Here is a 14,916-nt window from a genome sequence, read left to right on the forward strand (position 1 = left end):
CGGGCGGTCCCTTGGACCCCTTCGAAATAGGACAAGTCACAGGTTTTTCCGCCTGAGTCTACCTTAGTACATTCATTCACACCGGGGCTAGCCGGCTATTTAGGCAATGTGATAAGCACGCACCAGCCCTGATTGCTCATATTTTAGTACTTTTGCAATGTTGTCAGAATGCTCGAGTAAACACTAGGCGCATGATCGTGCTGGCTATCCCGAACCGATAAATGGCAGCCAGGCAGTTCTGATGGTATCGACTCACTGCACTTAAGGGGCAGGAGGAAATCAAAAATTCGAGTGTTGCATGGAACAGGAAGGAGAAGGCTCTTAGGGGGTACGACGTCGGGCTTACGTGGGGCTCTCTCATGACAGAGACAGGGCCTTCAGCCAGGTAGGAGCGGAAAATGGGGACGCTCGAAGGGCTCAGCAAGCCATTCGGCACTTGGTTCGGAAATGACTGCGGGACTGCACACCACAGCCCAAGGATAGCTTCCTCATGACTCAAAAGCGACAACAGCAAGTGCTCTAGGTTGAAAATGGAATTGGGATTTGTCGAGGTCAGTTTCTGCGGAAGAATATATCGTTTAATTTCGAATTAGATGAGCTCAACCATGGTCCCTTCGTCGGCCCGAGTTGATAAGTGGTGATTCCATTGTCAACCTGATCAGATTGAGTGCTCCGAGGGCCGTTGGAGCCAGCGCCTCGTGTTTTTATACAGAGTATCTTGTAACAACGATACCAACGAAGGGTAAGGATCTGTTACGAGGGGTGTAGAGAGAAGGATCATAAACCGTTGCGAGTGCACAAGGTAGGGTGAAGAATAGTAATGTACTGAAACCTGTCCTCTACCTAAGGGTTCGAAGGCCCCTTTTATACCTTCGATCCTTCCATCTTCCTGCCCCCTTTCGACGCCCAGCCCCCTTCCTGCCACTCTTACGATGGCTGGGATTTCGTGGCGTGATATTTGGGTGTTACATATCTATGGCACCCCTTTGCATTGCCATCATTTTTTCCCAGGGTTTCAAGGGCTGAGATACGATCGTACCTTGAACACATTGAATCCTAGTTGGGACCATTCTATAGAGACCCTTGACGATGCTAGAGGCCTCGTCGTGACGGTGTTATCGAGGGGGTAATTGTAATGTTAAAAAGGGGCAGATACATCTAAAATTGCATAAATTTTCCAACCAATCAGAGCAAGCCATTTTCGGAGTCACGTGGCATGTTGATTTCAGCCAAAGAACTCTCAAGCTTATGCTAGACTAACATGCGTTTGCGGAGCATATATAAATAAAGCGGCCACCCCCAACAGATGGTTCTAGTTAGCTCATACATTCTCTTCGCGCCGCTACAACAGGCAGTACCCAGAAATAAATGCCTACAGATTCCTGATTGCACTGCGAAAACTCCCGTCCACTGGCCTCATCGACCGATATTCATGTCTTATGTTCCTCTTCTCCTCACCATGACCCAAAGACCCTCTTGCAAATGGATCCCATAGCACCTCGTCTTCCACGGCTTCTCGGGGTCCAGGAGCGTGAACTCGAACCTCCGAAGTAATTCGACAAAGATCTTGTTCAATTCCATAAACGCCACCGCCTTACCCAGACACTGATATTTACCGTATCCGAAAAGGAGGTCATTGTTTCGCTCCATCCGTGCGAGTTTCTCTCTTGAGGGCTCATCACCGCCTTCCGAAACGTGAATCCAACGTTCCGGTCGAAAAGAATATTCGTCAGGGCCAAAAAGGAGTGCAGAATGGTGCATTGCATTTGCTGAGTAGCTAACGTCCAGAAATGTTAGAAGGATCGGTGTTAATTTGATGGACTCGGAATTGACATACGTGATTGCAGTTCCTTCGGGCACGAAATAACCGGTAATCGTGTCGCCTCCGGGGGGAACCTATTCACAAGAATCAGGGCAAGTTTCTCTGGTGCAACGGTGTTACAAATGACCTGTTTTGCCAGCAGTCCGGTGATGGGGGGGAAACCCTCTCAATCCCTGGGAGCATTTTTAGTTCATCGTGTCTCGCAATTAACTGGTGATTGGGAAGGCTTACCTCCTTTATCACTGCTTGAAGGTATGGAAATGATTTTGCTTGTTCGTCGGAAACGACGTCTCCCAGCCCCGACGGGATCTTATGTTCCTTTATGCCTTGATTGATCTCAGCGATGAGTTTCGCATACACCCTTTGGTCTCTCATGATACATAGCACCGTTGCACGGATGGCTGTTGCCGAAGTGTCTGAACCAGCAGCCCTGGAAGGGGGTCAATGGAAAAATCCCCCAGGCTGGACAGTCGCCACCCTCACAATTGCATCATGCTTTCCTGCTCAAGTTCCCTTCTCGTCAAGCCATGCCTGATAAAACTTCCAAGCATATCTTGCTGACCGTCTTTCGGCAGTCCTGCCGAATCAAATCTTGAAGCTATTTGCGTTTTGACGATGGATTGAATCCTTCCTAGCCCCAGTTTGCTATTTTCGTTGGGAGTGATCAGGTCAAGCACTCCCAGGTTGGTCAGGAATTCAATCACGTTGGGAATGACTGCGGCGCCGAAGATGTTTGGGTACAGCGTTTCCACCTCATGGATATATCCGTAGTTGTCATGGTCATCGCGAAGATCGTGGAATTTAGCATTGAATGAGAGCGTAGACATGACATCGCTTGTGAAGAATTGAACCATTCTCGCGAACTCCATTCGAACAGGACGATCTTTTGAGACATATCTGCTATCGATCAGGTGCATAAAATCTATGACACATCCGTCGATGTCAGCCTCCAAGCTTGCATTTTCCTTGCCCGAGTAGCCGGCAGCCATCCGTTTCCGAAGATCATTATGACGATGTTCGTCAGTTTCGGATAACACGTTATCAACACCTGGAGTTAAGCGAGTACCACGATACCAGCTTGAGCGCTTGTAGGGAGACCGAGGCGCTGCCATCCGTCTATGAACCTCTGGATCTGAAGCGAGAAGATAATTTGGTCCAATTCGAACCAACGGGCCATATTTAGCATGAAGTTCGCCAGTTCTATTGTAGATTTCTCCTGAGTTAGGGAGACGGAAGAGGGGGATGAGGGACCAACCCCAGAGGATAGGACCTGGGATGTGGCTGAGATGACGATAAGAGGCGATTCCTGTGACAATGTAATAGAGAAGCAAGACTCCACAGCATCCCAGAACAACTGGCATAGATAGCAAGATGTTGAAGCTCATTTTGTCTCTTTTTGGCTAAAGCTTTGGCCTTTCGGTGACACGAAAGGAAAGTTTCTCAACGGATCAATTGATAGACATGCTTGATATCTTTCGTTCTTGCAAATAATGCTTGGCCATGCTGAAGTATTCAGACTAGAAGGGGGGTTTTTTGCCAGGGAACAGGTAGAGTGATGCTCACGGAGTGTGGCCCGGGAAGGCCGGTTGCTATCTAGCTGCATGCGCTACCTGCTGCTGACTGCAATGGTCCTCTTCGCGAGCGAATCGTTGTCAATTGTAAAGATGTCTGAACAAAAAAGAAAAAAAAAAAGTCAGCAAATGCAGCAAGGCTGCAATCATGGAGAGGGGAAGGCCGTGCCAAACAGGGTCAGTTTTGTCACTCTCAACCGACTTTCTTAGCACGGAAAAAAGTTTCGGCGGAAACAAAACGTTCTGGATGATCCCAAAATCGATATAGAAAAACAAACTCTCTTCATCGATTCATAGGCATAGACTCGTTCACCGTGCTATGATCTCAGGATAAAGTTTCAGCCTCATCTAGCAAATATAGGCGCTTGATGCCTGCGGATGGTTCCACATCCAAAAAATTCATCCGCTATCTTTCGTGAAAGGATCATCCTTAGTCCCTCTGCATTGCACAGATCAACTCTCCTTTACGACTGCACAAGCCTGGAAGAACGTTTGGGCACACGACAAGGTTACGATGAATTCTTCAAAGAGCTCATAAACACCTCAGTGAACAGGGTACGGGGAAAATTGTTTCTGTCAAAAGAGAGGACCATAAGAGGTTCAGACGTCTTCCCCACATGCCTTCTCAGCACAGGAATCACGTATCATCCAAATACATGGATCTTCTCATTCGCCCTCTAGCCTCTTCGACACCAAAGACTGGTAACGTTGGACTTGATCGGTGACCTTGCTTTCAGAGGACATTTCGGCTGTCTAGACAACTCTCGTTGTCATCCTTGGATAGATGCTGTCTCGGGATCATTGACATCTATCCTTTTCCTAGCGGCTGTCCAAAAATACCGTCTTACCATTCTCATACCATTTCTGGTACCCGAACGTCGTTGGTGTCAACGAGTTGAAAGTTATGAGTACGGCTCCGAGAAAGTTGAACGACAGATAAAGTTTGGAAGGACAGAAGAGACTTCTTGGACAATATTTGAAATATGGAGATTTTGAAAAGACTGTAGGCTATGTGACAGGGAGGGGACTGACAGAGGGGAGCTGAAAACCAATACTACCACACTGTGCATCCGAGTTCCCGTACATGCTGGCCATTCTCAACGAGACTATGAGGATTTACCCTCCTAAGCCGATCTATTCTCGCAGAAATGTCCCCGGACCCGGAGATGTAGTAGGTGGCGTCTGACTGCCGGGTGGAACAATCATCAATTTCCCTCCTGACGTGGTGTACAATTTGAACTCCCACTTCGCGAGATCCCATCAATATGTCCCTGAGAATGGTTGGAGGATCGAGACCCAGAGTTTGAGAATGACAATCTAAATGCGTGTTCTTTCCTTTCAGTGTCAGACCAAGAAACTGTATAGGTCGAAACCTGACTTATCCTGAGATAGGTTGATCCTGGCAAGGTTGTGATGGAGATTTGATCTGCTGATCCGATTACTCCAACTGACGGTGACTTGCAAAAAGTTGGGGAGGATGAAGGTAGGGAGAGATGGAGCAGTGAGTACAGCGGCCCAAAAAAAAAAAAAGAAAAATATCCCTTGGTGTTGTGGCATAAATTCCCCCCGTGGATTGATTTGAAGGAGAGATAGACAACTAACTAGTTGCACACACAGAGATGTTTCTGTGGAAGGAGTGACTAGTTAGATCGATGTTCATCGATGAAGCCACGCATGCTCTGTGTCCCTCGAAAGATCTCCCCTCCTTACTGCGACTGCCCTTTGACCTTTTCGACTTCTTCCGAAAACTCCTTCAAATTCTGAAACCTCCATGCATAACCCACCAACTTCTTTTCCAGGGCCATTTTGCTCTCTGCCTCCTTCCCCCATCGAGGTCCATCTCCAATCAACCAGACACTACTCAACCCCAACCTCTTGGCCGGTGCCTGATCGTGACCCAGCGACTGCGCGACATGCAGGATTTCTTCCTTCCTGATACCCTGATCCGTACAGAAATGAATCAAAGTCTCCAATTTGATCTCGTCGGTGCGCTTGACATCGTCGCCAAAGTCCTCTACCGTAAACACTTTCCACCAGTCCACGTCTCCAAGCCGACTGACGGGTGACGATGCTGTGATAGACCACGCATAGCGATCGATATTCGACAACGCCACGAGTTTGTAGTGCTTGCCAAGCTGGCTAAGGGCCTCCGAAGTAGCTGGAAAGACAGGCCAGCTGGCGATGACGGCCTCGCTTCCAAAGGCGTGAGCTTCATCTTCGCTGCTCTCGACGTCAAGTTCCTTCGCGATACGTTTCCAGATTTCAGCGAGAATCTCGTCAAAGCGTTTGACGGGCTTCTCCAATTTGATGGTATCTTCGGTCTTTTGGAAGAGTTTGAGGAATTCAACGGAACCGACAGTCGCAGAGTCGGGGATTGTAGTTGATAATGGTGTAGTGTTGAGGTAGGGTGACGATGCGGACAGACGTGAGAGTAAGGGCTGGAATGAGCTGAGGATGTGTGCTTTATATTCTATGAGTGTGCCGTAGACGTCGAAGGAGAGGACTTTGTACTGAGATAATGGGAGGGGTGGGACCGTGGGGTCGGGCATGGGAAGCGCCATTGGTATGGTTGTTGTTGGCTCAGGATGTCGCGATTTCTTGAGTGTCTAATGGTTATAATACTCCGGATAAAGTTGACGGAATGCAACTGTCACGATGAGACATGAGGTGGTGCTTGTCGACATCATACTTGCAAAAATAAAATGACCTCAAGTTTCAAATGACGGATGAACCCCTTCGCTTGCCGTGATTTTGACCCGCCCAGTCTTGCCTTGCTACATATTGATTCTGATGAACATCACCGATTATGAAGTTCGCATAATATGAATTAGAGTATCTCAATTATTGTCGCTAGAGATACCGAGGCAAGAATTACTTCTCTCCTCGCTAGCCCGTGCGATCTCTTTCTCAAGGAAGACTGCCCGTCGACGTTCTCACACCTTTGTTCGCCCTCGCACTCCTGCGCACCGGGGTTCCGTCCTTCTGCTTCCTATATTCCTCCTCCTCTTGACGCCTTATTTGCTTTTCGATCTCCTCCACCGCCCGGGGGGCCTTGTCACCTGCCTTTGCCTTGCCCTTCCCTGCTCCGGTAATCCTTTTCCCTCCGTCTTCCCCGACAACCTTCTGTGCCCGCTCGACCAATTTTCCAACCGAACTTGTGGGCTGACGAACAGCTGTAGGTGTCCTGGCCACATTCCTGCTCGTGGGCGTCGACGTTGGCTTGGTCGAACCAGTCACAGATCTTTTGTCGACTTTGGCGCCCTGAACACCGGATTTCCGTCTATCCCCACGTTTGGGCTGTTTCAACGGACTAGTGCCGGTGGGTATTGGGGGTAGGACCGGCTTCTTTGGTGAAGTATGTGGGCTCACTTTCATCCGGGATTCGGATTGTAGCGTTGCTGGTGGAAAGGATTCTTCCCGGTCCCATGCCGGGGGTGAGACTTCTCCCAAGACATCTCGCATTGCCACATCAGCTCCACGCCTAGAGATAGGAGACGGAGTGAGAGAGCGATCTTCATATGCAGGCGTTGACCCCCGGAGCCAATTCGGCCGTGGCAGTTTAGGCTCTACACTTTGTTGAATATGGTCTTGAAGGACGTCCGAAGCATACGGTGTCGATGGAACCGAGGTCGCAGGAGGTCGTGGAGTGTCTGGTCGGCTTATAAATATGTTCGACCCTTGACGGACAGAATCAATCGAGGTTCCAACTCGAGAGGAAGATTGAGTGGACGATTCGCTCATTAACTCCGGCAGTTGAAGGTGTTCCGGACAGGGGCCTCCCGTGTTCAGATTCGAAGTCACAGTTCGATCGACGTCCTCTTCTTGGCAGAGTCTTGTCACTTGTTGTGGCTGTGGAAAGGATGCATCATGTTTGTTGGGTCTGATCTCTCCGGGTTCCTCCACCATGATCGATGGAGGTTCATGTTGCCTGTCGCCGCATTTGCAGGTACCTGGAGAGCAAGCACACTCGCTACCACGAATGCACGAAAAGGCTTGGGCTTCGATGTACGCAAAATCCTTACATTTGTACTCGGCCGATTTAGGGTCATGTTCTTCTGATCTTGCATGCTGGCCCCTCCATCTGTTCTCTTCTTCCATCTCGAGACGGTGAAATTCGAACAGCGCTTTACTTCTCTCTTCGCGGGACATATCTGGCCTCCCAGGAACGATTTCCTTGTCGAATCTTTCGATCGTCTCGCGAGGCATCCCCCAGTTTAAACCGCTTTGGATGGAAAATTTTCCGTCTTTGGCCCACACCAACTCGCCATCTGGAAATTGATCCTGCCAGTCAGGCGGAGGCTCTGAGCATCGAACCCATATATCTGATTGTTGGACGAGTTCTTCGCTTGAAGGTCCATATTCGGCTTTCGCCCTTATATGTTCGGGACAATCATTGCACTGGCAATTACTGGACTGACATTGGCATTTCTGTCTAGGTAAATTGCCCTCGTAACTGTCCTGCCCTTCGACGCTTTTCTTGGAATGCGTATGGCAATTGTTGCAGCAATGCAGCCCCGGAAGACAGGAACACTTCTGCTGCTGACATCCACTGCCACAGGTTTGCTCTTGGGCTTGTTCCGATCCCCATTTTCTCCGTGTTTCTGCATTCAATTGCTTGACTTGCTCCGAATGGCTACATCCTGGGCATTCGCAATACAGAGACTGACAACGGCAGCCTGATTCATCACGGTCACGTTGACGGTCGTGAAGATTCTCTTTCTTAACTTGATCCGGCAAAAGTTCTTCTTCCTCATCGTCCAATATTTCTTTGGCTTTTTGGCGCGCATGATGATGCTTTTCTTTAGGTATCTCTGGCTGAACTTGTTGCGTGGCGCGACGGGACGGCCCCCTTCGGGAATGGGGTATTTGCTCTGCATCCGGCATGTTTCTGTCGAATTCAAAGTTCGTTTGATACTGATGTTTCCCCGATCCTTCGAACTGTATTGGGAAATATTCAGGGAGTCCTTTCTCGGTCGAAAGCTCTTCTTGCTCATCGTTAGCCTCCTCTTTGATGCTTGCATTCGGTGGATTGTTCGGGCGAAACTCTTTCTCCAGCCATTCTGACGGCATTTTGCTTTAATTCCGCTGTTGTACTTGGCTGTCGAGACTAGACGGTCCCTAGGCCCTGGCCTCGAATGGTCTCCGGGTTTGCCTGCTCTGCAGGTGATACAGGTGATGTCTCTTCAGAGTCAGGGTCATCTGAATCCGGTCCCGCTATCGCTAGGTGTGAAGAGAGGAACTTGGGGATAAACAACCACACCTGTACAAATAACTGCAAGTCCCAAAACAGAGAAGGCCGCCGATCAGTTTCATAGCGATCGTCGTTGCAAGAGTCTGTGCTTTCAGAGGGGTGAATGGAATGCTGCCTGAAATTAGTAAAATTTGCCCGCATTCTTTGGGAGAAGAGCGGTTGCCATGCTTGCACACCGGTGTTGCCGCATGCTTATTCTTCTGGAGGAAGATGCATTCTGTTGGACCTCTTTCAGAGAAGCAGCGGCATTAGAGTAGATGATAAGGAGATCACAAACCCAACCACATCACTAGCGCTGACTGAAATCAAGGCCCTCTCCATCTCTTACTAAAGGGGTATCAGATATGCAAACATTGTCTGGGACTTTTCAAAACTTTCCTTCTGGATAAGTGTGACTGAAGCAGCCTTGTCACAATTGTGTCACGATGACCGCGGGACACAAAAGAAAACCTAGCATGCCTCTTCGAATCGGTTGTAAAGAGTTCGAATCAAGACACGCGAATAGGCTCCAGGAACGTGCTGCTGACCCAATGAGGAAAAGATGATCCTCGAGATCGTTAGTCTGTGAAACAAAGGGTTTCGGAACTCGGCAGAGGTCATGGACGTTTGTTGTACGAGCGCCACAGGATGCTTTGAATTTTCTCAAGCAAATACCGAAGACCTCCCAGGTTGGAGATGACCAATAAAGAATTTCCCTCGAATCTTGTGTGCTTCTCCAAGCTCGCTCACTCTCGTTGTACTGTAAATGTATCTTCTCCATCCGACAAAGACGAAGGCGGGACCAGCAAGCGTTCCCCGCACAGATTGTTTTGTCTATTGTGCGGAGACGGTCAAGGCTGAACGGATTTCTTCGATATACATTAGCGAGAGAATGGGAGTGAGAATATGGGGCTTCGGCAGATGGAGAGAGAGAACGGTAAGGAGAACTGCCGAGTCAACGAATTCGGATGCTTCAATTCAAGGCATCTTTTCGAGATATAAGCGACCATTTGGCTCTTTGATTCCCCGGATCGTGGATGAATCCCCTTGAACACATCGTAAAGTGCCTTCTTACCTCTGGTCGTTGCCGAAATGCCCGGCCTCCTGCTGAATCCGGACACCGAGTTCAAAACGCTTCAGATCAAGAAGCTTCACCCGACTTTTGCAGCTGAGATCGAAGGCGTTGATTTTTCAAAGCCTATTCCAGATGATGTGTTCCATGAAATTCTCGCTGCCTCTGCTAAAGTATGCCGACAAGGACTTTCTTTCGTCGGCACAGCTCGATAGCTGACTCTGGGCATAGTATGGAGTGATCGTATTCCGCAAGACTGGGCTGGACGACACAAGCCATGTTGAATTTTCTCGCCGCTTCGGTGATTTGGACGATATCAGACCGTATATGACAAATGGAAGAAAACCTCGGTACGAGTATTACGAGCTTTTTGACGCTGGAAACATTGATCCCGAAACAAACTCGGTTCTCAAACCCGACAGTCCGCGTGCTCAGTATAACAAAGGCAATGCTTTGTTTCACGTCGACTCCTCCTTCAATCCCCGACGAGCATCTTACTCGATTTTAAAGGCCCATGAACTCCCACCGCCCAATACGGGAGGTAACACCGGGTTTGCCGACACTCGAACAGCATTTGAAGAGCTCGATCCGGAATTAAAGGATGAATTATTGGAGCACGACTATATTGGCGCCCACTCATTGTATTCGTCACGCAAGAAAGCCGCGCCGGAATACTTCAAAGACCTGGACGTCACGAAGTACCCGATGCACAAACATCGCATTGTGCAGAAACATGAGCCATCTGGTCGAATGAACCTGTATATCGCCGCGCACATGGACCATGTGGTAGACGTGCCCGCAGAGAAATCAAAGGAGTTGATGGAGAAACTCATGGCGCATGCAACTCAGGAGAAATACACTTTGAGTATCCCCTGGAACGACCCTGGTGATCTGATTATTTGGGACAATACCTGCGTCATGCACAGAGCTGAGGGTGGGTCATTTGCTGGGAAATTCAGAAGAGATTTGAGAAGGACCACGGTGCATGACGATAGCACTCAGGCATGGGGACTCAACGCACCTGCGGACAAGAGACCGGGTTTTGCATTATATAACCTGTAGAGGATCGGGCCAAGTAGCAAGATCCATGTTCCTCCATAGGATCTCGCTCCTCTACTTGGATGTTTTCCTAACTTAAAGATCCAACTGGACAGCATCACGACGAGCTCAATGTATATTCCGATCCGGTAGAAGAGCTTCTTGAAATTTCAATGAATTGTATTTTTTGACAAAGGTATGAACCATTTTCACATGCTCATCATGAATCCACTGGGGAAGGAAATCATTGGGTATCCAAGATTGGAGACAGTCCGGAATTTGTACAAAGAAGACGCGGTTCATAGTCGTGCAGCTCAGACGCATGCGCTCATCGTTCCGCATAAGCTTTTCACATCCAGGAATGTCGCATTTAACAGGTATGTACTTTGCTAGATGCGTGTCTGAAGGAGGCCCCGGCTCCCGTTCTCTTCCAAGTTGCGAGGCACCGGATTCAAAGATTGGGGCCAGTAAAATCGACATCTACAAAGGATTCATTTCCGCTTAGCGTCCGTGAGTGGCCGACATGGTTATGTATTTCACTTAATTTTGTACTTGTTACGTTTCACTGGCGGCTGCTTGATCAGGAAATGCTAGGTGTAGGTTCTCAAGGCGCTTTGGTATAGAAGTTGCAATTGAGAATCCATTGGGTTGAAGATCTGGCACCTTTCCATCCATCGTTTGCCCTTGCGCTTAGGTCGGTTGAATTGCGGTCGAACTTTGCTGTCGTTGAGCACGAGCAAGCTCAGCGGCTAAAGCGTGAATTCCATTATCAGGCCACCAAAATCCGACGCGGGGCTGGGCTAGGCTGATTTATTTCCGTGTCTTCTGTAGTAGGTGTTCTCCTGTCGGCTTCGTCGTTGCAGAAGCTTCCGAAACTTGCCCTGACTGCCAGATCCTAAATTGAAATGTAAGTCTTTTGTCACCAGTCTGGCGATCGTTTGTCTTGACCCTCCGCAACAGCTACAAGGAAGTTGATAATTATCCAGTCAAAGGGGAGATTGTCATCCCACCACGATTGCAGCTAAGGGAACACCCCTCATCACCGCATACCATGACGGCTATCTCATAGCTGGTGCTCGCATCGTCTACATGTTCATGGCCAGCTAGCTGCTGGCCTACGCTGCCTCAACATCTGCAATTATGGTTTCCCCAGATCATTTATCGCGAGACTGAAACCCGCCCTATTGTTTCTCGACTTTGGCAGTTCAAGGCTGGCATAGTCAGCACCAAGTGCACCGGGGACACACCCTTGATCGTTCCACTGTAAACAATCTCGTTCAGCTTCTCGCTCCATCTCAGACTTTTTACTTATTCCCAGTAAGCTTATCATGTCAACAGTGAGCCGCAACCTGTCGGAAACATCCCACAGACAAGCTCTGTGCCGTGCTCTACGCCTCCGGTCAGTGGTAATTCCTAATTAGGCTTAGATATGCTAACGCGTGATAGGCTAGTACTATTTAGGAAGTATACTAGAGCCATTTCCGCTTTAAAATTGGTGGAACTTTCGTCATCGCGGTGCGAGACGAAGAGGCTGCGTACGCGCTGACCTAGGGCCTGGTGGTAACGAGAGCCATGATCAAGGCACAATTCAAACATAAGCAGGGCCCGTTGTCCTATCTATTGGAACCCAGAAAGATGTGTCAAACTCTGATTCCGGCTACGCGCGAATAGTATGAGAGGGCAGGCCACCTCTAAGTAGGATAGAATTTGAGGGTATCTGTCGAACAAGCTTTTTGAAGGCCATGGATTTCATAGGTCTCTACAAAACAACCCCCACGTTCCTTATTCCCTAGCAGCAATGATTTGGGCATTGGACACCTAAGTTACCCCACGAATGCGCCGGAATTTAGGTATCTAGGCACCTAAGGTAACTTACCTAAAGTCGCTTGGCCGGTCACTCATCCTCCATAGATCTGCCTGCTCCAGCGCTGCGTGGCTTAGACTGAGATGAAAGAGGTGGTATTGATCTACTCCATCAGTCTTTTCACTTTTTGCATAAAACTGGCCGCGCTGGAGGTTCCAAAAGGCTTCTTTCTGTTACTCATCTACAGTTGCACCGGTAATGGCGTGGACCGAGTGATCATCCGCAGGACTGACTTGATCCGTTCTCGTCGAGATTGCATTTTATCTGGAAGCTGACGGAGAGGCCAGACAATGGATGTTGTCGGAACTTCTCTCTTCCATCATGCACACCGACAAAGCTCTGACACTGAACGCAGAGGCAAAAAGAAAACAGGTAATCATGGAGGCCAGACAAAGCGAGTTAGTGACGTCCTCCCCCCGCGGAAAAGAGACGGTAGCTTAATGGCGGCATACCGAAAAATACATATTTTATATCCATGTTCGATTGCTATGCCTATTCTATCAAACTTCATCACCTCCATGAAACCGGTTGATCAACCACTCTATGTAGGACACATGCTATCCAATCGAATATCACTTCAATGCGTCGTTGTTTGCGTGAAAGTGGCTCAATAGACAACAGAAAACACCCAGCGAACATATCTGGAACAGACTATCTATCTGCTTAGTGATACTCTGTGTTATTCCTCTACACATCCGCCACGGCACTGATTACTGCATGTCTGAGTCCATCCATTCAGAGATGTCGGAGGAGTCAACTGGCGCAAAGCCATGGATGCCTTGGGAGAGTACGGCGCAATTGGCACATCCATTCAACGACTAATTGTCACTGCAGCAACCATAACCAGTCGATATTGACCATGTTCAAGCCATATATCTTCAAAGTCCGGTCGTGCCGTAGCGGCGGATAACGATAGCAGGTAGACTTTTAGGATCACCTGTCCACGATGCTTTCAGAGTCTTGATGAATGGTGGAGGTCGATCTCTCGTCCAATGAAGCTTTGCTAGACTCCGATGCCCCCTTTGAACCAAATGGCTTGTTGTGGTTGATGCAATACTCCTCCACGATGGGGTTTTGGTGATCCAGGTTGCCCGCGTCAAAGTAGGCAGATCGGCCAAGGTCTAGAAGCGCTGCGGCCCCCGGAGAGTGGCCGCCCAAAGTTATTGGCTTCCAGCAGTGGAGACAGATGCGTTTCAAAGGGCGGACTTACTGGCTCAGCCTCACCAGCCGACTCGGGCCCCTCCACTAGTACAAAAGTCATAAAGCCTCTTTGGGTCATGGTACTACATCGTTAGAGCCTCCCTTGTCCTCTGGGACTCACAAATGCTACAGTAAACCACCTGACAGCGCCGTCATCTCACTTATTTCACCTTCACATTTACAACCCTCAAGCACAATTTAAATCCGACCAGGACAACTTCTTCTGTACCTGAAGTTGCTGCAAAATCAAGCCCAAATGTTGTCACTGCCCAAGGACGGACACAAGTGAGGAAGGGGAAAGAGATCCCCAAACCTTGCCTGTAGACAGAAGTGACGATAGTCCAACATCGATAGTCATGGAATACAAAGAGGCTCAGAGGCAGAACGACATCATTACACGAGACTTCGCATATCCAGAAGCTGGATCGTTCACTACACCTATAGCTTCGACGGCAAGCTCTGAAGATATTGCGACGCCAGAACTTACTGAAGCAATTGAAAAGAAGAATGATCAAGCAAAGTCCAGCAGTTTCGTGGCTAACAAGCTGAGCTATACCCGCTATTACAATCCTGCTTGGACGGTCTCTCAAGAGTCTTCTCTATCGACACATCCTTCTACATCTTCTACCTTCGCACTGCCAATGCACGCTCTACCTACGCCACATCTGACTTCAGACAACTTTATCAGCGAACATATCCAACATGACAGCGGCGAAAGCAATTTTTCGAAATATTCAACGGCACACGGTGGACCTGGTTCTTATTCAAGGTCACGACCTGGACTCGATACGATCCAGTCGGGAGTGGCGATGGATAATACTATTTCGTCAACCATAAATGCGCAGTCACCTCTGGAAAATCGGGAAAGCAGAGAAAGCAAAGCCAGTAGTAGCAATTTCTCCCAGTATTCGGTTATGTGTTCGCCATCAGAGCCTGAGGGATCCAAGAATTTAGATTGGACGAAAAGAAGATCCAATAGGTAGCTACTCCGACCAGGTCGCAAATACCACCTGTTAATGTCCCTCCGGGGGAGAGTTCAAAGTCCTTTTTGCCTTGATGACTCTCTGTGAATAGGACCAGAACTATGAATGGGTTGAGCCGTTAATTGAGAAGGGTGGA

At 48.7% G+C, this 14,916-nt stretch overlaps 5 protein-coding genes across 5 annotated transcripts; 2 read left to right on the top strand and 3 right to left on the bottom strand.

Moving 5' to 3' along the window:
• Positions 1–1,437: 1,437 nt before the first annotated feature.
• Z518_04426 (uncharacterized protein) lies at positions 1,438–3,207 on the bottom strand (the record flags this gene model as incomplete). Its single annotated transcript, XM_013418132.1, has 5 exons — positions 1,438–1,777; positions 1,838–1,896; positions 1,950–1,985; positions 2,054–2,252; positions 2,306–3,207. The coding sequence occupies 5 exons, from the start codon at positions 3,205–3,207 to the stop codon at positions 1,438–1,440; spliced, it is 1,536 nt and encodes a 511-aa protein (XP_013273586.1).
• A 1,892-nt stretch (positions 3,208–5,099) lies between these two features.
• Z518_04427 (uncharacterized protein) lies at positions 5,100–5,954 on the bottom strand (the record flags this gene model as incomplete). Its single annotated transcript, XM_013418133.1, has 1 exon — positions 5,100–5,954. One exon carries the CDS (start codon positions 5,952–5,954, stop codon positions 5,100–5,102), a length of 855 nt encoding a protein of 284 aa, XP_013273587.1.
• Positions 5,955–6,300: 346 nt separating this feature from the next.
• Z518_04428 (uncharacterized protein) lies at positions 6,301–8,463 on the bottom strand (the record flags this gene model as incomplete). The annotated part of the gene is made up of 1 exon (XM_013418134.1): positions 6,301–8,463. One exon carries the CDS (start codon positions 8,461–8,463, stop codon positions 6,301–6,303), a length of 2,163 nt encoding a protein of 720 aa, XP_013273588.1.
• A 1,252-nt stretch (positions 8,464–9,715) lies between these two features.
• Positions 9,716–10,757, top strand: Z518_04429 (uncharacterized protein; the record flags this gene model as incomplete). Its single annotated transcript, XM_013418135.1, has 2 exons — positions 9,716–9,868; positions 9,927–10,757. The coding sequence occupies 2 exons, from the start codon at positions 9,716–9,718 to the stop codon at positions 10,755–10,757; spliced, it is 984 nt and encodes a 327-aa protein (XP_013273589.1).
• Positions 10,758–14,153: 3,396 nt separating this feature from the next.
• Z518_04430 (uncharacterized protein) lies at positions 14,154–14,780 on the top strand (the record flags this gene model as incomplete). The annotated part of the gene is made up of 1 exon (XM_013418136.1): positions 14,154–14,780. The coding sequence occupies one exon, from the start codon at positions 14,154–14,156 to the stop codon at positions 14,778–14,780; it is 627 nt and encodes a 208-aa protein (XP_013273590.1).
• Between the last annotated feature and the right edge of the window lie 136 nt (positions 14,781–14,916).

Source organism: Rhinocladiella mackenziei (genome assembly GCF_000835555.1).
Source record: "Rhinocladiella mackenziei CBS 650.93 unplaced genomic scaffold supercont1.3, whole genome shotgun sequence".
In the NCBI taxonomy this organism is placed as follows: domain Eukaryota; kingdom Fungi; phylum Ascomycota; class Eurotiomycetes; order Chaetothyriales; family Herpotrichiellaceae; genus Rhinocladiella; species Rhinocladiella mackenziei.